Raw genomic sequence first — 22,189 nt, 5'->3', positions numbered from 1 at the left:
CCGAGATTAAGTGAGGGACAGGATTTTTTTTAGGGGACAGGATCTTGCTTTGCAGCCAAGGATGTCCTTAAATTCAATATATTCCTGCCACAGTCTCCAGCAGCTATTGTAACTGTTTATTCATGCACAAAAGCCATTTGGGTTTAGGATGAGGTTTGGCGGTAGATGCTCAAGTTCCTAGGTTGTCCCGGTTCCACACAAACAAAAACCCCAAAGCGTCTTAATCAGCTGCAAGGGAAGGCCAGCTTCACAGCTGGAGCTTACACGGAGCTAAACAAAGGACAAAAGAGAAGGGATGGGGATTTGGTTCGCTGGGGGGGGGGGTGTTATCCAGTCCGGGAGGTGAATCCTCCAGGTAATCCGGCGGGACCCGGATCTCTTCTCCCAGGCCCGGCCTGCCCCACGGGCCGTGCACTTCCCTCACACCCACGGCCTGTGGAGAGGTAATTCTAGTTGGCCTCCAGGCCCAGCCGTGGCGGGGCAGGCCCGTGATCTCAGTGGTTAAAATGGCATCCGAGGCCGGGCTCAAACGGAAGGACAGAAAAGGTTTGGAGGTCAGGGGGACTCGTGCACCTCCAAAAACAAAAGACAAAGAAAGGGCAGCCTCTCAGATCGGTCCCGACCCGAGTTTTCCCAGTGGTTGACAATGATATTGTGTCGGGGTGATATATATTTTGGGGTACAAGGAGGGTATATTATAGATGAAACTTGGAAACGCCACAAGGCCTCTCGGCGGCCTTTTCCAAAGCCCGGCAGCACACGGGGCCTAACAGGAAGTAGCACAACGGCGCGCCAGAAACCAGGCGCAACGGTTCTCGCAGGCCGCGGGACGCCGGGCGGCGGGAAATGGCTGCAGCCCCGCCCCCTCCCTAGAGGCTCACGCGCCCTCAAGTTCGCCTACTGCGCATGTGCAGGAGCAGTGACTCCGCCCCCTAGAGCAGCGGTCGGAGCCATTTCGTCGCGGCCTCCATGCGTGCGGCCGTGCTTTCTTTCGCTCTCTCGCTGGAAGGCCAGAGCCCCTAACTGTCTTTAGAGGACTGCGCTTTCAGGCACCGGGAAGCAGAGGCAGGTACGGTAGAGATGTCCTGACCACCGGTGCTGGGTGGCGGGGGCTGCGGGAGGGCTGCGGGCCTCGGCGCCGCAGCCGGCTTTGTTGTGAGGCGCGGGCGGCGGCGGGTGGGGGATGGGCCCGGCCGCCGGCGCGTTCCCGGATTGCCTGGCGTTGCTCGCGGCTGCGCAGGAGGCCGGGCCCGAAGCCTCGTTTTTCGACTCCGGTCTCCCGCGCACAGCGGGCTTTTCTCTTCGGGCCTAGCCCGCCTGAGTGGGGGGGGGGGGCGGTGGGCGGGCGGCGCGGGCGCGCGCGCGCGCGCGCGGTCGGAGTCAGGGGGAGGGGAAGGGAAGTCGCGTCGCCGGCGGTGCCTCGTGGTCGCCGCCGCCACGCTGCCGGCGCCTGGGCTCCAGTTTTTTCCTCGTTTCCTGCGGCAAATCTCGACGCGGCGCCGCAGGCCGCAGGCCCCACGGCTCGGAGCCGTGAGCGGGTTAGGAGGTAACGGCCCGGGCCCCGGAGGGGGCGGAGCTGGGGCCCGGCGGCGGGAGGATAAAGGGAGGTTTTCGTGAAGATGGGGTGAGACCGAGGGAAAAGCTGTGAGGAGAACGCTACTTCGGGAGGCCCGAGAGGGCGTCCCGAAGGCGGAAGGCCGGGCACGGGAGCTCGAAATCTGGGCCTCTGGAGTCCGAAATGAGATTAACGGCGCTTAAGGCCAGAGGCTGGCGGGGAATTAGAAGGGGGGCCATGTGACTGGAAGGTGGAGCGCGCGCGAAAGAACGACTTTCACGGCGGCAAAGCTGCTAGTGTAGTACTGTCGCAATAGTCCCGTGTGGTCGTGTCAGGGTGGGTGGAACTACTTCGGAGCCCAAATCGCTTGTGATGGGGGTCGGTAGATGCGGGATCAGGTATCTTTGTGTGGACCCTGGGCCTAGAATTTAGGGCTTAGACACTCCCCCCCTTAGCTTTTTTTCTTTTTTGCTCAAGGCTGGCACTACCACATCTCCACTTCCTATATTTTTGGTAGTTAATTGGAGATGAGCCTTCTCAATGTTGTTTTCCTGTCTTGGCTGACTTTGAACCCCGGTCCTCAGCTCTCAGCGTCCTGAGCAGGTAGAATTAGACTTGAGCCACGGGGTGCCGTGGAGAGACTGAGATCTGAGGATCTTGGTTGGAAGCTAGCCCGGTTCTGACCGTGAGGCTTTTTGGAGGGGGGGGGGTCGGTTGTGGGGCTTGAAGTCTGGGTCTGGGCGCTGTCCCTCAATTCTTCAGCTCAAGGTGAGCGCTCTACCACTTGAGCCACGGCACCACTAACGATTTTTTGGTGGTTAATTGCAGATGAGTCTCACAGTCTTTCCTGCCCTGGGCTGGCTTTTAACCGAGATCCTTAGATCTCAGCCTCATGAGTAGCTAGGATTGCAGGCGGGAGCCACCACTCAACAATCTGAGAGACTCATCTTTAACTATTCAGAAAAAGTCCTAAGTGGTGCTGTTGTTTAAGTGGCCAAGCGCTAGCCCTGAACTCAGAGGCTCAGGGTCAGCCCCTAGGCCCAGATTTCAAGACCAGGACTGGCAAAAAGGAGAAATATTCTCCATCCACTTAGTTGTCCTGCGTGTGCTCACATGTGCTCCTGCGCCTGTAAGGTTTGGGCCCAGACTGTGCACTGTCCAAGAGAGAAAAAACTCAAAAGCAAGCATTCTTATCATTTTAGCCACAGCTCCACTTAAGGGTCTTTTGGTGGCTAACTGGAGATAATAGGTTCTTTAGATTTTGCTTCTTCAGCTGTCTTGGAACCAGGATCCTCAGCTCTCACTCAACCTTCTTAGTAGCTGAGGCACGAGCCACTGGCTCCCAACCTCACGATCTTAAGGGTAATAACATTTCTTGGTTTTTTGTTTTTCTATTCATGTGATGCTGAGGAATTGAACCCAGGGCCTCATTCATGAAAAGCAAGCACTCTACCACTGAACCAGCTTTCCAGCCCTTTTGGTACAGTTTTAAGGATTAAAAACAATAGTTCTTTATGCATTAGGATAAGGTATGACCCTAATAACACTGAGAGCTCTACCAGAGTTAGGCTGTAAAGGATCTTCCGACACTATTCCAACTTGAAATTGTATAGCCTGGTTAATGTTGGCAGATAACAATACCACTGTAGATGATGTAAACATACAGATCAGGGTTGGAACGCATTTGGGGAGTAAATTTAATACTGTTTCTACTGAGGTGGCAAGCTAGCCTGAAGATGGACATTACTGTTTAATTAAATGAATATAACCATGGAGATAAAGCTGGCAGGAATATTACTAACGAGTTATATCATGAGACTACATAGGGAGAAAGGAATTTGATACTGTATTCCTTATTTTGTGTCCATGTTTCTGTTGTCTGTGCATGTACTGTGCATAAGAATCCTGGAGTTTGGCCTGGCTGCTATCCTTGAGCTTTGGTGCCCAAGACTTAGGTGTTCTTCCACCTGAGCCACTGCTCCACTTCCAGCCTTTTGGTGTTAGCTGATCGCATAGATATTCGCGCCTCTGTTATTGTACTGCCCTTAGCTGTCAGCCTCTGGAGTAGCTAGGGTTAGAAACCCAGTTGCCCTGTTGTGTTCATGCATTTGGGGGCGGGGGACGTCAGTTGTGGGGGCCTGAACTCTGGGCCTGGGTGCTGTCCTTCAGCTTTTCAGCTGAAGGCTAGCACCTACCACTTGAACCACAGCGCCACTTCCTCCTTTTTCTGCTTATGTGGTGCTGAGGAATCCAGCTGAGGGCCTCATGCATGCAAGGCAAGTACTCTTATCACTGAGCCACCTTCTCAGTTCCTTTTTTTTTTTTTTTTTGTCAGCCGTGGGACTTGAACTCTGGGCCTGGGCACTGTCCTTCAGCTCAAGGCGAGCGCTCTACCACTTGAGCTACAGCGCCACTTCCGGTTTTCTGGTGGTTTATTGGAGATAGGAGTCTCACGGTCTCTCCTGCCCAGGCTGGCTTTGAACTGCAATCCTCAGATCTCAGCCTCCTGAGTATTTTGGATTACAGGCGTGAGCCACCAGCGCCCGGCCCCTTCTCAGTCCCTTGCACACATTCTTTTTTTTTTTTTTTTTTTTTTTTTTTGTCGGTCGTGGGGCTTGAACTCTGGGCCTGGGCGCTGTCCCTCAGCTTTTCAGCTCAAGGCGAGCACGCTACCACTTGAGCTACAGTGCCACTTCCGGTTTTTTCTGGTGGTTTATTGGAGTAGGAGTCTCACGGTCTTTCCTGCCCGGGCTGGCTTTGAACCGCGATCCTCAGATCTCAGCCTCCTGAGTAGCTAGGATTACAGGCGTGAGCCACCAGCGCCCGGCACATTCTATTATTTATTTAGGCATTTATTTTTTGTCAGTCAGGGGCTTGCACTCTGGGCCTGGGAGCCACCAGTGCCCGGCTAAAAAATTTTTTTCTTTTTAAAGATACAAATCACTGGATGCTGGTGGCTCATGCCTTTAATCCTAGCTACTCAGGAGGCTGGGATCTAAGGATCGAGGTTCAAATCCAGCCCGGGTAGGAAAGTCTTTGAGACTTTTATCTACAGTTAACCACCAGAAAAAGGGAAGTATCACTGTGGCTCAAGTGGTAGAGCACATGCCTTGAGCTGAAGAGCTCAGAGACAGCACCCAGGCCAAGAGTTCAATCCCCTCCCCCAACTGATACAAAAAAAAATCACTGTCTAAAGATACAACCATCATACAGGAAAATTATTTCCAATTTTTATGTAATTCATGGTTTTATGACACCATAATGTTTCAAATCAGTTAAAAATTTCTCTTCATAAGAAAGCTTAATAGCAGTATGGTAGAATATCCTGCACTTAATCTAAAGTTTTTAGTAATTTCCAGGTATTGTTTATATCCAGGTATTGCTATCATATTTTTTTATTTTTGTTTCCTTAGGTCTGAAGACCTGAATCATGGGTGACATTAAAAATTTTCTGTATGCCTGGTGTGGCAAAAGGAAGATGACTCCATCGTATGAGATTAGAGCAGTGGGGAATAAAAACAGGCAGAAGTTCATGTGTGAGGTAATAAAGAATATGGTTGTCTGTGAAGCTCATTTTGGGGTTAGAAGCATTGCTTGGAAATGCTAAAAAAAATCTATTGCACATTGGGGATTTCATTGCACACTGGGGAATAGTTCTTTATTGTGCTTAGTTAAGATTAGTTGTGAGATAAATGATTTGAACTAGAGCATTAATCTTGCTCACTTCCCTCAATTATCAGTAGAGAAGTGGAAGAAAGTTAGCTCAGCTATTGACAGTTTTAAAACTCATTTAGAATCAGTTATAAGAAGCAGAGTATTTTCTCTCTGAGTATAAAATCAGGTTTTAGTGTGGATATTCTGTTAGATGAGAATATCACCCACTTAGTTGCTTGAATTAAAATAATAGTATTTTAATAATTAGAGCATTCCGCTTGAATTAGCTTCTCCACTGGACAGTGTATAATTCAAGGTTTTTTCATAGAGTAGCCCCATGTTTTTAATGCTTTTATATATATATATAACATTGTGTATATAAGAGTTATCTGTTAATGAACTGAATTTGTAGAATCCTAGAATTAACACACTTTTAATACACTTTATTTTGAAGGTGCGGGTAGAAGGGTATAATTATGCTGGCATGGGCAATTCCACCAATAAAAAAGATGCACAGAGCAATGCTGCCAGAGACTTTGTTAACTATTTGGTTCGAATTAATGAAGTAAAGAGTGAAGAAGTCCCAGCTGTTGGGGTAAGTATTTGAAGTCAAGCACTTTGAGATACGTGTTGAATATGGGATTAAAAATAGAGTTCAAAATTAAACATACAGACTTTTTGTCAGTTGTGGGGTTTAAACTCAAGGCCTGGGCTCTGTCCTTTGGCTCTTTTGCTTAAAGTCAGCTCTCTACCATTTGTGCCACAATGCTACTTCCAGCCTTTTCTGTTTACATGGTACTGAGGAGTCTACCCTAGGGCTTCATGCATGCTAGGCAAGCACTCTACCACTAAACCTTTATTGTTTTTCTTCTTTGGTACTGGGAATCAGACCCAGGATATTGTACTTCCTAGGCAAGAGGGGTTTTTTTGGTGGTTAATTGAAGTCTCATTGACTTTCCCTGCTCTGCTGGCTTCAAAACATGATTACATCTTAGCCTCCTTAGTAGTTAGGATTATAGGTGTGAGCCCCAGTGCCCAGCTCAAGTACTAATTCTTGTGTGCACATAAAATAACAAATGTTCCTAACTTAGAGTGGTTCTACTTGTAATCATGGCTAGAAAGTGATTTACTTCGGTTAGAAATTATACCTTGAATTTTTACCTTTACTTAACTGAGAAATTTTCGTAGCTCCTAGTTAGCCATATGATCAGAAGAGTTAAAAAAAATAGTATTTTGCAGTATTGTTTGTGTGCACATTTACTTGTTTAATTTTCAGTACCTTGGATATGTAATGGAAACTCATGAAAAGTAATTTTGAATGAATATTTGTGGTATTCACAAATGAAGGTACTAAATGGGGAAAAACATTAAGCTACAGAAGTAATGGCATTGATCTGATTTTCTTTTTTTGTCAGTGACGGGGCTTGACCTCTAGGGGCTTGGGTGCTGTCACTGGGCTCTTCAGCTCAAGGTAAACACTACTACTTGAGCCACAGCACCACTTTATATGTTTTTTAAAAAAATAGATGAGACAAAGTTCTAGTGGCTCATACCTACAATCCTGTCTATTCAGAGACTGAAATAGAAGGATAGTGGTTCAAACCAGCCCAGGCAGACAGATCTGACTCTTCAGTTAACCAGCAAAAAGGTGAAATCATTGGTTCAAATGTTAGGGTGCCAGCCATGAGCAAAAACAAAGACGCCTCCAGATCTTAATAAGTATTGAAATAATTATGTAGTCTCTTTAAAGGTTAAAGCGCTGATTCCTTTTCTTTTTCCTTTTACAGATTGCACCTCCGCCTGCAGTTACTGAAACAACTGACACCACAGCAAATACTAATAAGGAAGATGGACAAACAACCATGGGAGGACCTCTTCCTCCACACCTGGCTCTCAAGGCAGCAGGTACGGGATTTGAATATAAGCATATAACAGGATAAATCTTCCATATTTCACATTTTCATTTAGCTAGAATACAGTAAAACTTACACTGTAAAGAGAGACAACACAGCTGGGAAGGTGGCTCAGTGGTAGAGCGCTTGCCTTGCATGCCTGAGGCCCTGGGTTCGATTCCTCAGCACCACATAAGCAAAAAGAAAAAAACTGGAATTGGCGCTGTGGCTCAAGTGTTAGAATGCTAGCCTTGAGCTGAAGAGCTGAGGGACAGCACCCAGGCCCAGAGTTCAGGCTCCACCACCAGACCCCCCAAAAAAAGACAACCCAAAGTCATTCTAAATTGGTAAATAACCACTAGACTGTTTTTCTTAGAAGTATGGTACTATATGCTGGGTTCCTGTGGCTCAATACCTTATAATCCTAGCAACTCAGGATGCTGAGATCTGAAGATCTGAGGATCCCAGTTCAAAGACAGCTTGGACAGGAAAGTCCTTGAGACTCATCTCCAGTAAACCACTCAGAAAACCAGAAGGGTGCTGTGGCTCATGTGGTAGAGCGGCCTTGAGCTGAGGGACAGAGTCCAGGCCCAGAGTTCAAGCCCCATGACCTGCCCCCCCAAAAAGATAGCCAAACTGGGAGGAAAGTCTGAGACTCTAATATGGGGGGAGGGGAGCCTGAATGGAGCTGTGGCTTAAGGAGTAAAAGCTCAGGGACAATACTGACTTCAGGCCCCAGGACTGGCACCTAAAAAAAAGTATGGTACAATTGGTACAATGTAATTTTAATTTTTTTTTAAACTAAAATTTCCAGGATAGATTTTGGACAAGTCTAGCATATTTGTCTAAAGGATTGTGTCTGTGTTCCGGTACTGGGGCATAATACTCTTCAGATTTTTTGCTCATGACTTGTGTTCTGCCACTTGAGCCACACATCTAACCAGCATTTTTCAGGTTAATTAGGGATGGAATTTCTCAAATGTTTCTTCTGGGCTGGCATCAAACCTGCTCCCTGCCATTGGTTAAAGGGATTTTAGGTATCATTCCAACCCCTTCTTCTCTACCATGTCTTTTCTTTGGCAAGGCTGGGAATTAAACCCAGGGCCTTGCCCACAGGAGGCAGAAGTTATGCCACTCATCTACACCCTGACATCACCTTTTCATCAGGTCACTTTTACCAGCTGACCTGTAGTTAGCCCTGTCATTTAGGATCTTAAGTAGTATCACTTGTTCTTATAAAATGCTTAGATAACATGGTGAATTAACAGTTTATTTATGCATGTAGTTATTTTCATATCAGGTTTGAAAATTTTGATTTAGATCTATACTTCAGGGATAATTCTGGGCATTTAATTTAGTTTCCTTACCAAATTAAAGCCTTGGGCTTTTATACACACTAGGGAAACCAAAATATTTAGGGATTTTTACAGCTTGACTCATCAAAAAAACATTTTCTTTAGGAGAAAATAATTCTGAAACTGAGGATTCTGACTTCGGTGGTCCCACCTGGGATCGGGGAGCCAACTTAAAGGATTACTACTCAAGAAAGGAGGAGCAAGAAGTGCAAGCGGTAAGGCTCCAAACCTCTATTTATTCTATCTATAGATATGTAATTTGGGACTTATTTACAGTAAGATCGGACTTTTATAAGTTAATAATTTGATAATTGTCTTAAGTGATAACTTGAAACTATCATTGTTCATGAAAACCATTGTATGTATAAATTGGCCAAAAACAAATCTGCTCTTAAAAGTTGTCTGTTAAGCGCTACATTTTTGCTGTTAATAAAAGATTTTTCTGCTTTTTAGAGAATGCAGTTGTCTTGGGGAAATTCATAAGCATACATAATAATTTGGCTTGTTTTTCCATTATATTTGAAGTAGTAAGACAAACACAAAAATTGTCAAATTTTAAGAAATAGTTTATTAAAAGTGAAAGTTTTGACAATAGAGCCTTCAATTATATTAAAAATTAATGTGGTTGAGAAGGATTATAAACTATTCTGGTTTTTTTGAGATAGGATCATACTGTGTGGCTCAAGTTGGCCTTGAACTCACAATCCCCCTTTTTCTGCCTCCCAAGTGCTGGGTACTGGGCATACCCCAACATGTTCAGCTCAGAGGTGGTTCTTCACCAATTTCTAAGCTGGATATGGTGGCAAATGCCTGTAGTCCTTCACTTAAGAGCCAGAGACAGCAGGATCATGAGTTAAATGCTAGCCTGAGCTACATAGGATTCTGTCTCAAGAAACTAAAGGCTAGGGATGTAGTTCAGTTGTAAAGTGCTTGCTTAGCACTGTGTTTATATTCCCAGCACCACAACTGAACATAATTGCATTATAAGATAGTACAAAGAAAATGCTAGTGTAAATACCTGTATTTAAAGTATGCATAACCAAAGTAGTGCAGCCAAATTTAATCATCATTGATTCCACAGACTTTAGAGTCAGAAGAAGTGGATTTAAATGCTGGGCTTCATGGAAACTGGACCTTGGAAAATGCTAAGGCTCGTCTGAACCAGTATTTCCAAAAAGAAAATATCCAAGGAGAATATAAGTACACCCAAGTGGGTCCAGATCACAACAGGTTTGCTTGTTTCACTCTTTTTTTCCTTCTATAATAAGTTATGGATGTTTGGATATTCATTACCCACTTGTATTTTAATGTGGATCAGGCATGAATTATGGAAAGCACAATAAATTACCCTTCTACAAGAATTACTGACTTTATTGTGCAGTTTATTGTGTGGTTTTGCTTTTGCTGTAATGTTAAATGTGTAAGAGTTCTGAGATTCTCATTTGAATGTGAGACGCAAATGTCACCACCACAAGTAACCAGCAGATGATGGTGATTTGGCTAATGTATTATTAGAGGCATTTAAAAATACTACTTATTTAATAGGTCAATTTAGATGTGTATGTAAGTTTTGTAGATTGTATTGCCTCTAGTCCAAATGTCAATTCAGTTTGAAAGTTTCCAGTTCACAGGCCTGTCGAAGTCTGAGGGCTGTAAAGTTGAAGGACAGCCTCATTCTTTGTATGTGGTTTAAATTAGTAGACATTTTCTTTTTCTGTTAAATTTATAAAATTGAACATAAAGGCCAGTTGCTATGTGACAGTATGTTTCTCAGCCTGCTTGCTGTTATTCCTAAGAGCATTCCAGGGTGTAGTGCTTATTACTCCCAGGAAGGCTCATATGGATTAGATTCTTATGGGGGCACTATTTTTATTGGAATAGATGGGATGTTGTGGAAACCTAATGATTCGATTTGATATTCTTAATTTACAAAATTTTTTTCAAAATACATTGAAAAATACATTTTTCCTGAAAATTAAAACATTCTACAACTCTAAAATAATTACTAAAATAAAATTTTGACATCATCAAAAGGATGATCAGAGCATAGCTCCTCCTGCTTCCCACTGTTTTGTTTAGTCCTGAATTCTTAAATTCTGTGCTTCTAAATCTGATGTCAGATTTTTCTAAACCTTGAGTTTATAAATGAAAGACAAATTTGTTTCATTTTAAAAGTATTTTTCGTCTTATTGGGCTTAACAGCTCTTAATAATTTTAAGAACAATAAGATACCTGTGCCTTAAGCTCATTGTTGCAATTGCAACATTTTTTAATGTCAGTATCTTATTGATTTCTGATCCAAAGAAATAATTCAGGACAAGACAACATAGGAGGCTGACAGTTGGGGGAGCTGAGACAACATTGCTCTATGTATGTCCTTTATTGAAAGGCATAATAGACAGCAACACCAGAGGTCTGTGTTCATATACACATGTGCTGATGCTTAGGCTGAACTAAGCAATCACATGGAAAACTATTGTAAACTGATTTCTGGTGTCGCTGTTCCCCCTAGGTGGAGGAGAATGAGATTGAGTGCTGACTTTAAAGCCTGGCTGAGAAACATATTGTCATCGGTGTCATTAATGAAAGGGTGGATGTTGTTTCCCTGAAAGCCAGTGACCTTTGACCCCTGAAGCCCTTGTGCCTGAAGGTCAGTTCTTGAAGTATAGGAAGGAGACTAACATTTTTTTCTTAAGCTTCATCTAACCTTTTACTCACAGCACAAAGTTCAGAATGTACCTGAGCAGCGAAAGGATCAGAATATATAATTTCTAAAGTGAATTATTTCCCTTGCTTAATACCCCCAATTCATTCCTTGCTATCTGTTAGAATTAAGCCATGAGAAAAAATACTTTTCATTCCTAGGGCCTGATTTAAGTATATGGTATATATGGTATATATTAAATTTCTTACCAAGGGCTGCTTCTAACTATAAGGAGAGTAGAATACTGTCCCAAGAGCTACTGGTACAATTATGAGTGTTGGTATACATTAGCCTATTTTAGCAGATTTTAGCCATAATGAGTGGCCTATCCACCTGGATCTTAAGCTAATCACAATTATAATTTGGAGAGTTTGTTGCCTGCTCTTATTTTTTGGCTTAAAGCTAAGTAGAAAGTTCCTTTCCTTTGAAAGTATTCTAGCTAATCTGCCACCAACCTTTGGAATGACAGTAAGTAAATATGAAATCTAAAACACTAACATTTTCTTTTTATGAACAATAGGCTCATCAACTGATAACTGTCTCGTGCCATGTTGTATATTATGCAAAGTTTACATATTTTTTTCTAGGTTTGGATAGAAATAAATGTTAATAGCGCGCCTTTTTTTTTTGCTATGATTTGCCTAAAGCAGTTAGAAAGCCTCCTTTGGGAGACTTAGTATTTTTTTTCCTGAAATTTCTAATCTTGTTTGTATGTTTTTACAGGAGCTTTATCGCAGAAATGACCATTTATATCAAGCAGCTGGGCAGACGTAAGTTACTATTTACTTGATCTTTAAGTTTAGAGAGATTTTTCAAACTTAAAATATTGAGCTACTATTGTAAGCTATATTAATGTAATAGTATGATGTTAGATAACACTAGGGAAATTTGATATGTGGAGGTTTGATAACTTAATAAAATATATCAGACCATATTCCTACTTAAGAGCCTGAGATAGGGAAGTTAATCCAAATAGAAGTTAAATACTTGTTCTGAACTAGGAGCTGCTCAGGATGGCCTTTGCCAGTCATCATGGACAATGTAGTCAGATTATGGTCCAGATACATGCCAAGGTTGAAGAGTTACTCAGGGGGACATACAAGGAATAGATGGAAAAAGCTAAGATACGATGGTGTGTTCTTTGTTCTTAGGCCTGATGGTGTTATGCTCAAAAGAATAGCACTATTTCTCATTTTTATGTGCTGGTCTTAGAGCTTGGGCCCTAGTGCTATTCCTGTGCTTTTGTGCTTAAGTCTTGAACTCTACTACTTGAGCCACACACACAGCTCCACTCCTAGTTTTTTGGTGATTATTTCGAGATACAAGTTTCATAGACTGTACTGGCTGAGAGCTGGCTTCAAACTGTGATCCTTCAGATGGCACCCTCTTGAGTAGCTAGGATTACAGGTTTGAGCTACCAGCACCTGGCCTAATTTTGTTACTAACAAGTATTGTGTGACCTTGAATAAATCATACATTACATTGTGGGGCTCAGCTTACAAGTTTAAAGAGAGGGACTAATCTTTTCCTGCTTTAATGATTTATAAGTTGTAGAATTTAATTGGGCTAGTGAATAGAATGAAAAGAAACTAAAACTTTAGGGCATACTGTTGTATTTTAAGGCTTCTTTGATATGTTAGTGTCTAATAATGTCATAATGTTCTTTACTAAGGAGTAATTCTGCTATTGTTAATCCTGAACTTAACATTTTTTAGGTATTTTTGCACGTGAACATGGATCAAATAAGAAGTTGGCAGCACAGTCCTGTGCTCTATCACTTGTTAGACAACTCTACCATCTTGGAGTGATTGAAGCTTATTCTGGACTGACAAAGAAAAAAGAAGGAGAGAGAGTAAGTTATTTACATATTTTGTGTGTCAGTGCTAGAGCTTGAATTCAGGACATGGCTTCTATCCTCAGTTTTTTTCTACCTAAAAAGCCTAGCAGTCTACCATACTCCTTCTGGCTTTATGTTAATTGGAGATAGGACTTTCCTGTCTGGGTTGGCTTTGGACTGTAATCTTAACATTTTAGTCTTCTGAGTAAAGATTACACCACTAGAGCCTGGTTTGGGTTACTTAAGTTTAATAACTTAAGAGTTGTGGGCTTGGCTGAGTGATAGAGCCCTCTACTTATCAAGGTGGGGCCTTGCCTAAACATAATAGCTTCATAGGTTAGATTTTACTATTTGGCTAAGTTGTATAGTTAGACATCTCGTCCAAAATTAAAATTAACCCAGGTACAGCAGCTATAATCAATCCCAGCTACTCCAGAGGTATGGGATAAAATGATTTTAGTTTGAGGCAACCCTGGGCCAATTTAAAAAGCCTAGTTTGAGGAAACATACTCTACATCCTAATGAGGCAGGAAGCATTAAGAGGATGGTATCTTTCCAGACCAACTCCCCCCAAAAGTGTGATATACTCTATTCAAGAAATAGTAGCTGGGCGCCGGTGGCTCACACCTGTAATCCTAGCTACTCAGGAGGCTGAGATCTGAGGATTGGAATAAGTTAAAAAAAAATAGTAAAAGAAAACAACTGACAAGGTTAAGTGATAGTTCTTAGCTTTTGTGCAGCTGTATATGGGCCTAAAAAAGATAGGAAATTAACATGGAATAGATTTTACTAATCAATTGTCTTCTGTGGCAAAATGCTGTTAACAGTGGGTAGAGTTTCAAACTTTTGAAGTCATTGTCTCATTAAAAGTTTAATTGAGGTTTACTCTTGTCAGCTGTATACTCAGCTCTACAATATTAGTACGGTGGTGTTCATATTACCTAGTTTAATAAATACTCATTTTTTTTCTGTAGGTGGAGCCTTACAAAGTTTTCCTCTCTCAAGATTTAGAGCTTCAACTGCAAAATGTTGTTCAAGAGCTGAATCTTGACATTGTGCCCCCGGTAAGTATGTAGGCTTTTTAGTCACCTCATGTAGAACATGTCTCATTTAAGAACTGATTTTTAAAATGATTTTTAATTTTTTTTTTAATTTAATAGCCTGTTGATCCTACTATGCCAGTCCAACTCAACATGGGAAAATTAGCTCAGTTTGAACCATCACAGAGGCAAAATCAAGTAGGTGTGGTTCCTTGGTCACCTCCACAGTCCAACTGGAATCCTTGGACTAGCAGCAACATTGATGAGGGGCCTTTGGCTTTTGTGAGTATAATGTTCTTGTTGATATGTCTTACGTTTTACCTTATCAGTGGATGTGTTACTTAAGGCAAGCGTGGATATCTTTTTGTTTTTTGCCAAAGCCCATTTATATATAACATCAAAGACCATACAAAATTGTCAATAAGACAGGCTTAGGTGCATAACATTCTTTGTGTGACCTACAGTATCGGAGAGATTCCCCACTTTTAGGACCATTGTTGCAGAAAACCCAGGCATGCTCAAGATGCAGAGGTCAATGCTTTACTACAAGTGCTGAGTGTTCACTATACTGATAATACTGTTGAGCTTATGCTGAACCCTGGTCCTCAAATCTCAGTCTCCTGATTGGGATTATAAATTTGTACCACCAGTGCCAGCTGGGCTATTCTTTTTTTTTCTTTTTTTGGTCCATCATGGAGATTTAACTCTGGGCCTGGGTGCTGACCTTGAGCTATCACTCAAGGCTAGAGCTATACCACTTTGTGCCAAAGTGCCACTTCGAGTTTTTTGGTGACTAATTTGAAATAAATCTCAGGCATTTCCTGCCTGGGACAAAATCAGACACAATGATCCTCAGATTTCAGCGTCCTGGATAGTTTAAGATTACAGGCATGAGCCACTAGTACCCGGCTTAGGCTATTTTTCTATAACTCCAAAAATTTTCTCTTAATCTTTAATCACAGCAAATTAATTTGGAATTTGCTTTGGGGACACTTTTTTTTAGCTGGTGGGGAGGTAGCATATTTTCCTAAAATGCCAGGGAAACAGTCCTAAGGGAGTGGATGAGACCTGTCTCCAGAATCGCATACTGAATGGATTGAGAATTTAAGATTTTGCTTGTTTTTAAGTGTGTTTTATCAAAATCATGTATAACAGATCTGCCACTAAGGCAGATTTAATTGTATTTCACTGCTATATCATGAATTCTGCATTTCTATTTTTACAGGCAACTCCAGAACAAATAAGCACAGATCTCAAGAATGAATTAATGTACCAGATGGAACAAGATCATAATTTGCAAGCTGTAAGTCTGAAACAGTCATCTAGTTACAGGTAGAAGATAGCAAATAGGAGGAAGGAGGGAAAACCTGGGAGAAAATGAGGGAGATGGTGGCACTGTTCAAAAAGAAATATACTCATTCCCCAACTTATTTAACCCATCTATACATCACCTGTACAATAAGATAGCAGATAATGTTCATTCCTTCATAAGAAGACAGATAAAAGCCCCTACACCCTTAGATAAACCAGACCGGGAATTGAGTTTAGAAATGATTGTCTTTAGTGTAAGTGGAAATATTTGACTTTTTTTTTTTTTTTTGGTGTGGTTTCTCAATAGGATTAAGGAACTGCTAGTGAAAATTTTACTGATCTAATACTTTTCCAACACAGGTCTTACAGGAAAGAGAGTTACTGCCTGTGAAGAAATTTGAAAGTGAAATCCTGGAAGCAATTAGTCAAAATTCAGTAGTTATTATCCGGGGGGCTACTGGATGTGGCAAAACCACACAGGTTCCACAGTTCATTTTAGATGACTTTATTCAGAACGACCGAGCTGCAGAATGTAATATTGTAGTAACTCAGGTAAGTAACAAGCCGTAAGTGTGGATAGCTAGAAAGAAATCCCTAATCTCCAGTATCCTATGCTAGTAAGCTAGACAGGAGCTAAAGGGAATCATTGTTAATCACTTCCCAATACTAGTTATTTCTATATTAAGTAAAAACTAAACAACAAAATAGGTAATGGTTAATATTTACTGTGTTCCACACACAACTCTAAAAACTTGATCTTTCCCCCCACCCCCCCTCATGGGGCTGAACTCTGTTCCTCAGTTCTTCAGCTCAAGGCTAGCATTCTGCCACTTGAGCCCCACTGCATCACTTCCAGTTTTGAGTGGTTTATTGGAGCTGAGTCTCATGGACTTTGCTGCCCTGGCTGGCTTGGAGCCAGGATCCTCAGATCTCAGCCTCCTGAGTAGCTAGATTATAGGCATGAGCCACTGGCACCTGAAATTTTTTTTTTGTTTTTGGGTCCTGTCATGGGCCTGAACTCTGGGCCTGGGCGCTGTCCCTCAGCTCTTCAGCTCAAGGGTAGCACTCTACCACTTGAGCCACAGCGCGGCTTCCGGCTTTTTTCTTTTTGCTTATGTGGTGCTGAGGAATGGAACCCAGGGCCTCAGGCATGCAAGGCAAGCGCTCTACCACTGAGCCACCTTCCCAGCCCCATATTTTAGAAGGTTTTTTTTTTAAATTTTAATTTTATTTGTGAACATACTGTACACAGGGGTTACAATTACATGGGCAGGATAATGCGTACATTTCTTACCAAGCATTGCAGTCTCCTCCTTTTTTTACCCTTCACCTCCCTTCCCAGCCTCCCCCCTCCCCCCCAATCCCAATCCTTCTCCTTGCCCCCCCCCCCTGCACCGACGTTGTAAAGCTCGTTTTGGACATGACAACTTGTACTTCTCATTGTTGCGACAGGTCCACCTGTATCCTTAAACAACTGGTTTTTCCCCATCTCCTCCACAACTTATACTGACATCAAATATAGTGAAAGCAGGGGTTATACTGTGGGGGAGGGACATACAAAGCAACAAAGAGATAATCTTATAAATGCATTAGAAACACCTGCATGAAAGAAAAAAACATTAAAATACATATCTAAGGGTTCATTTTCCTGACATCACATTATCTGACCTTTTCCGCTTGACTCATACAGATACTAGATATTGCAAATAAGGGAAACCATGGGACTTTTTGGGCTGGCTTACTTCACTTAATATAGTTTTTCCAAGTTTTTCCATTTCCTAACAAATGGGGCAATGTCATTCTTTCTGATGGAGGCATAGAATTCCATTGTGTATATAGACCACATTTTCTTGATCCATTCATCTGCTGAGGGGCATCTGGGTTGGTTCCATATCTTAGCTATGGTAAATAATGCTGCAATAAACATAGTTGTGCTGGTAGCTTTAGTGTGGTCTTGTTTGTAAACATTTGGGTAAATGCCCAAAAGTGGGATTGCTGGGTCATAGGGGAGTTCTATGTGAAGTCTTTTGAGGAACCTCCATACTGCTTTCCAAAGTGGTTGAACAAGTTTACATTCCCACCAACAATGAAGTAAGGTTCCTTTCTGTCCACATCCCCTCCAGCATCTGTTGTTGTTAGAGTTTTTGATTTTTGCCGTTCTAACTGGAGTGAGGTTATTTTAGAAGTTTTTAATGTCCGTATCATACTTAATTTTTCCATTAATAAGGCTGAGTCAGGTTAAGTAAACTGTCTAATATAACACATTAAGTGGTATAATACTGGGATACTATATAGTTACTAACTTGGATTAAGCAGTGTTCATAAGTTTATTTTGTCCCATTTTGTAGGAGGAAACTTAAGGATCTTTTCCATTCAGGTTGAACCATTTCCTATTGACTTTAATGTAGATGTGTCCAGGGGCTTGATATAGGCCTGGTTATGGCCCCTGAGCTTTTGTACTCAAAGCTAGTGCTCTACCATTTGAGGCCCAGACTTTTGGATTGTGAATTGGAGGGCAGAGTCTCAAGTACTTTCTTGCCTGGGCTGTTCTCAACCACAATTACAGTCATGAGGCACCAGTGCCTAGTGGCTCCCCATCTTTTTGTTCTGAAATTGATTAGTTTCTTGTCCAGTACCCAAAGCAGGATACAAATCTTTAGTGAAAATTGATGAAGCTTTCACTCAATCTTGCTTATTCAAAGGGATGATCTCTTAAAGGTGTCAGCATTGTATAAAAGAGAGGTGCCTTTAATTCTGTGCTTAGTTCTCCTAGTCTTTTTTGTTGTTGTTGTTACTTTGAGAATAAGGTCTTTTTCCCTGGCTTGTCTTGATTTCTATGCTCCCATTTATTTATTTATTTATTTATTTATTTATTTATTTATTTATTTATTTATTTATTTATTTATTTATTTTTTTGTCGGTCATGGGGCTTGAACTCCAGGCCTGGGCACTGTCCTTCAGCTCTTCAGCTCAAGGCGAGCGCTCTACCACTTGAGCTACAGCGCCACTTCCGGTTTTCTGGTGGTTTATTGGAGATAGGAGTCTCACGGTCTCTCCTGCCCGGGCTGGCTTTGAACCGCGATCCTCAGATCTCAGCCTCCTGAGTAGCTAGGATTACAGGCGTGAGCCACCAGCGCCCGGCTATGCTCCCATTTATGTCTCCTGCATAGCTAGGATTAAGTAAGGATCTGTGCCACTATACCTGACTTGATTGAGATATAGGGTCTTCATATCTGTTTGTTAGGATGTTTGTATTTCTGTGTTGACAACTAGGACTTGAACATGGGCCTGGACACTGTCCCTTACTTAGCATTCTACCTTTTCGTTTATTTTTTTCTCTGTCATGGGGCTTGAACTCCGAGATCTGGGCAGTGTCCCTCAGCTCTGAGCCACTTTCAGTTTTCTGGTGGTTAATTGACAATAGGAGTCTTACTGCCTGGCCTGGCTTTGAACCATGATCCTTAGATCTCAGCTTCCTGCATAGCTAGGATTACAGGTGGGAGCAACTGGTGCCCTACAGCATTCTCTTTTTTAAAGTCACAGTTCCTCTTCTGATATTTGGCTGGTTAATTGGAGAAAAGAGTTTTGGACTTTAAACAGCTGCTATAGCTTATAGGAGTTGAACCATCAGAACTTGTATGTATATACACTTCCGCATTTTTCCCTGGGTGGCTTTGAACACATGATGCTTACATAATCAGCCTCCTTAGAAACTTGGATTGAAGGCATATTCTGTAGATGCTTGGCTATTTCGTCTTTGAGACAGGGTCTTGGTCTCTATCGCAGCTGACCTTGATCTTAGGGTCTTTGTGCCTCTGATCTTGAACATGGTGTTTAGCATGTACCATTATGTCTCCTTTTTTTGTGGGGGGGGGGTTCAGTTGTGGGCCTGGGCACTGTTCTTCAGCTCAAGGCTAGCGCTCTACCACTTGAGCCACAGCGCCACTTCGGCTTTTTTCTTTTTGCTTATGTGGTGCTGAGGAATTGAACCCAGGGCCTCATGCATGCAAGGCAAGCGCTCTACCACTGAGCCACCTTCCCAGCCCTATGTCTCCCTTCTTAAAGAAATGAATGAACTTCAAAGTATTTTAAAAAAAATACCCCAGTCGATAAATTTCTGTTGTTCCAATTGTCCTCTGGCACGTCGAAAATATAGTGGCCTTGCTGGAGGCATGGCTTATTGGTATAGTGCTTGCCTAGCATGCATGAAGCCTTGAGTTTGATTCCTCACTACCACATAAACAGAAAAAACTGGAAATGGTGCTGTGGTTCAAGTGGTAGAGCAGCGCTAGCCTTGAGCACAGAGAGGCTCAGGGACAGAGCCCAGACCCTGAGTTCAAGTCCCAGGATTGGCAAAGAACAACAACACAATAGTGGCCTACAAATTAAGATTGTGTTGTACACTGGGGAGATAGGAAACTTCAGTTATAATGGAAACAAAATTATAGTAGTATTAATCATTTGGTGTTTTTAAAATGTAGTTTTAAAAAATTAGAAATTTGGGTTGGGAAGATAGCTCAGTGGTAAGAGCATTTGCCTTGCATGCATGAGGCCCTGGGTTTGATTCCTCAGTACCACAAAAGCAAAAAAAAAAGCCGGAAGTGGTGCTGTAGCTCAACTGGTAGAGAGCACTAGCCTTGAGCTGAAGAGCTGAGGGACAGCACCCAGGCCCAGAGTTCAAGCTCCATGACCGGACCAAAAAAAAAAAAAAGAAATTTTATATTAAAAGCTTTTTAATTGGAAAAATCAATATAAATTACAAGCCTTAAATTTATTGTATTTATAACTAAAGCTTTAATTTAAATATGAACATAATAAAATTCAACATTTGAGCTGTCTAAAACATTGACCTTACTACTTATTATAGTGTCCTGGTTAAAGTTCTGTAATGTTCTGTAAAATTATGCCTTACAGCAGAATGTTACCGTACCAAAAACATTAGGTGTGCTGAGCCCTGGTGGTTCACTTCACCCATGTGATCCTATCAATTGTGGATGCTGAGATGTGAGCATCATGGTTTAAGACTTCCCTCCAGTTGGCCACCAGAAAACTTGAAGTGATGTTATGGCTCAAGTGGTAAGAGTGCTTCACCTTGAGCTGAAGAGCTCAGGGACATCTAGTCCCAGAGTTCAAGCACCACCACTGAAAATAATAAGTTTTTTAAAAGTTTTTTAAAAAGTTTTTAAAAAGGTAAGGCAGAATAAGTTGCATATGGTTGACCTTGTTATTTTGTTCTTTTTTTCTTTTTGGTCAGTTGTGGAAATGAACTTGACGTAGTTGCTATCGTTGAGCTCTTTTTTTTCCAAGGCTAATGCTCCACCACTTTGAGCCACAGTGACACTTCGACTTTTTGATTACAGGTTGGAGATTAGCCATCAAATTCTCACACTTTACTGCCATGGTTGGCTCCAATCCTTTTATCTCACCCTCCTGAATAGCTAGGGTTAGAGGTTTGAGACCCTGGTTTTGTTTTCTTTTTTTTGTCAGTCGTGGGGCACTGTCCCTAAGCTTGTTTTGCGCAAAGCTATCACTCTGCCACTTGAGCCACCGTGCCACTTCTGGCCTTTTCTGATTATGTAGTGTTGAGGAATCAAACCCAGGGTTTCATGGATGCTAGGCAAGGAAGCCCTGTACTATTAAAGGCACGTTGCCACCCGAGACCCTGATTTTAAATCACTTTTTTCTTGTTTCAGCCCAGGAGAATCAGTGCAGTCTCTGTGGCAGAGCGAGTTGCATATGAGAGAGGTGAAGAACCTGGAAAAAGCTGTGGTTATAGTGTTCGGTTTGAATCTATACTTCCACGTCCTCATGCAAGCATAATGTTTTGTACTGTAGGTCAGTAATGTATTTTGATTTTATTTGGGATTCGTCATGTTTACTGAATGTAGTAACTGAGATGAATGGTTAGAAATAATCTGAACATCTTGTTTAAATATAACTTTTAATTGACTGTGAGAGTGATAATAGTGTTTCAACAGACATAAAAATCATGAATTCATTTAAGAAAATTGTTGGCTACATTGTCACCTTTGAGTATGTATGCTATTTGCTGAACTGGGGATATTGAGGTGTGGATAATTGGATATTTGCTTTGATTCTCAATATACTTTTTGTACCTGTATCAGCCATGGAAAACCTCCCAATTGCTCTGATTTTATTTTCAAGGTGTGCTCCTAAGAAAACTAGAAGCAGGCATCCGAGGCATCAGTCATGTAATAGTGGATGAAATACATGAAAGAGACATTAATGTAAGTTATTTGTGAATTACTTTCACATACTAAAGCTATCTACTTGGGGGAGGGTGGGGAAGTGCTCTATTTTCCCATTAGTTATACTATTAATATATTATTCATCCTCAGAACTTTCACAATCACAGAGATGCTTACTCCTTACTATGAAGTCCGTCCATTATGTTAAGTCTAGGAAACACCCCAAAAAGCCTTTCTTTTCTTTTTTTTTGGTCCTCCTGGGGCTTGAATTCTGGGCCTCAAATCTTAAGCTCAAGGCTAGCACTCTACCATTTGACCCACAGTGCCACTTCCAGTTTTCTGGTGGTTTATTGGAGATAAGAGTCTTGTGGCTGGGAAGGTAGCTCAGTGGTAGAGTGCTTGCCTTGCATGCATGAGGCCTTGGGTTCGATTCTTCAGCACCACATAAGCAGAAAAGGCCAGAAGTGGCGCTATGGCTCAACTGGTAGAGTACTAGCCTTGAGCTGAAGAGCTCGGGACAGAGCCAAAGCCCAGAGTTCAAGCCCCACAACCAAATAAAAGTCTCACAGACTTTCCTGCCTGAGCTGGCTTTGAACTGCAATCCTCAGATCTGACTCCTGAGTAGGTGGGAT

The 22,189-nt window shown here is 42.1% G+C and overlaps 2 protein-coding genes across 2 annotated transcripts in view; one reads left to right on the top strand and one right to left on the bottom strand.

Moving 5' to 3' along the window:
- Positions 1 to 984: 984 nt before the first annotated feature.
- The window catches only part of Dhx9 (DExH-box helicase 9), a 35,539-nt gene continuing 14,334 nt past the window's right edge, over positions 985 to 22,189 (top strand). The window contains exons 1-14 of the mRNA XM_070034303.1: positions 985 to 1,069; positions 4,969 to 5,096; positions 5,664 to 5,804; positions 6,997 to 7,114; positions 8,562 to 8,671; positions 9,538 to 9,686; positions 11,884 to 11,930; positions 12,876 to 13,012; positions 13,972 to 14,061; positions 14,158 to 14,319; positions 15,263 to 15,340; positions 15,709 to 15,900; positions 21,042 to 21,183; positions 21,514 to 21,596. Coding sequence (XP_069890404.1) covers positions 4,986 to 5,096; positions 5,664 to 5,804; positions 6,997 to 7,114; positions 8,562 to 8,671; positions 9,538 to 9,686; positions 11,884 to 11,930; positions 12,876 to 13,012; positions 13,972 to 14,061; positions 14,158 to 14,319; positions 15,263 to 15,340; positions 15,709 to 15,900; positions 21,042 to 21,183; positions 21,514 to 21,596 — 1,560 coding nt within the window. The 5' untranslated portion in view covers positions 985 to 1,069; positions 4,969 to 4,985. The remainder of the gene's footprint in view (positions 1,070 to 4,968; positions 5,097 to 5,663; positions 5,805 to 6,996; positions 7,115 to 8,561; positions 8,672 to 9,537; positions 9,687 to 11,883; positions 11,931 to 12,875; positions 13,013 to 13,971; positions 14,062 to 14,157; positions 14,320 to 15,262; positions 15,341 to 15,708; positions 15,901 to 21,041; positions 21,184 to 21,513; positions 21,597 to 22,189) is intronic.
- On the bottom strand, positions 1,020 to 3,239 carry LOC138835564 (serine/arginine repetitive matrix protein 1-like). Its single transcript, XM_070034047.1, has 2 exons — positions 3,197 to 3,239; positions 1,020 to 1,726 (listed from the first exon to the last, which is right to left on the bottom strand). The coding sequence occupies exons 1-2, from the start codon at positions 3,237 to 3,239 to the stop codon at positions 1,020 to 1,022; spliced, it is 750 nt and encodes a 249-aa protein (XP_069890148.1).

Source organism: Dipodomys merriami, unplaced genomic scaffold (genome assembly GCF_024711535.1).
Source record: "Dipodomys merriami isolate MVZ:Mamm:240054 unplaced genomic scaffold, mDipMer1.0.p SCAF_24, whole genome shotgun sequence".
Lineage (NCBI taxonomy): Eukaryota > Metazoa > Chordata > Mammalia > Rodentia > Heteromyidae > Dipodomys > Dipodomys merriami.
The sequence above is the reverse complement of the archived record's forward strand: the minus strand, read 5'-3'. Positions and strand labels throughout refer to the sequence as shown.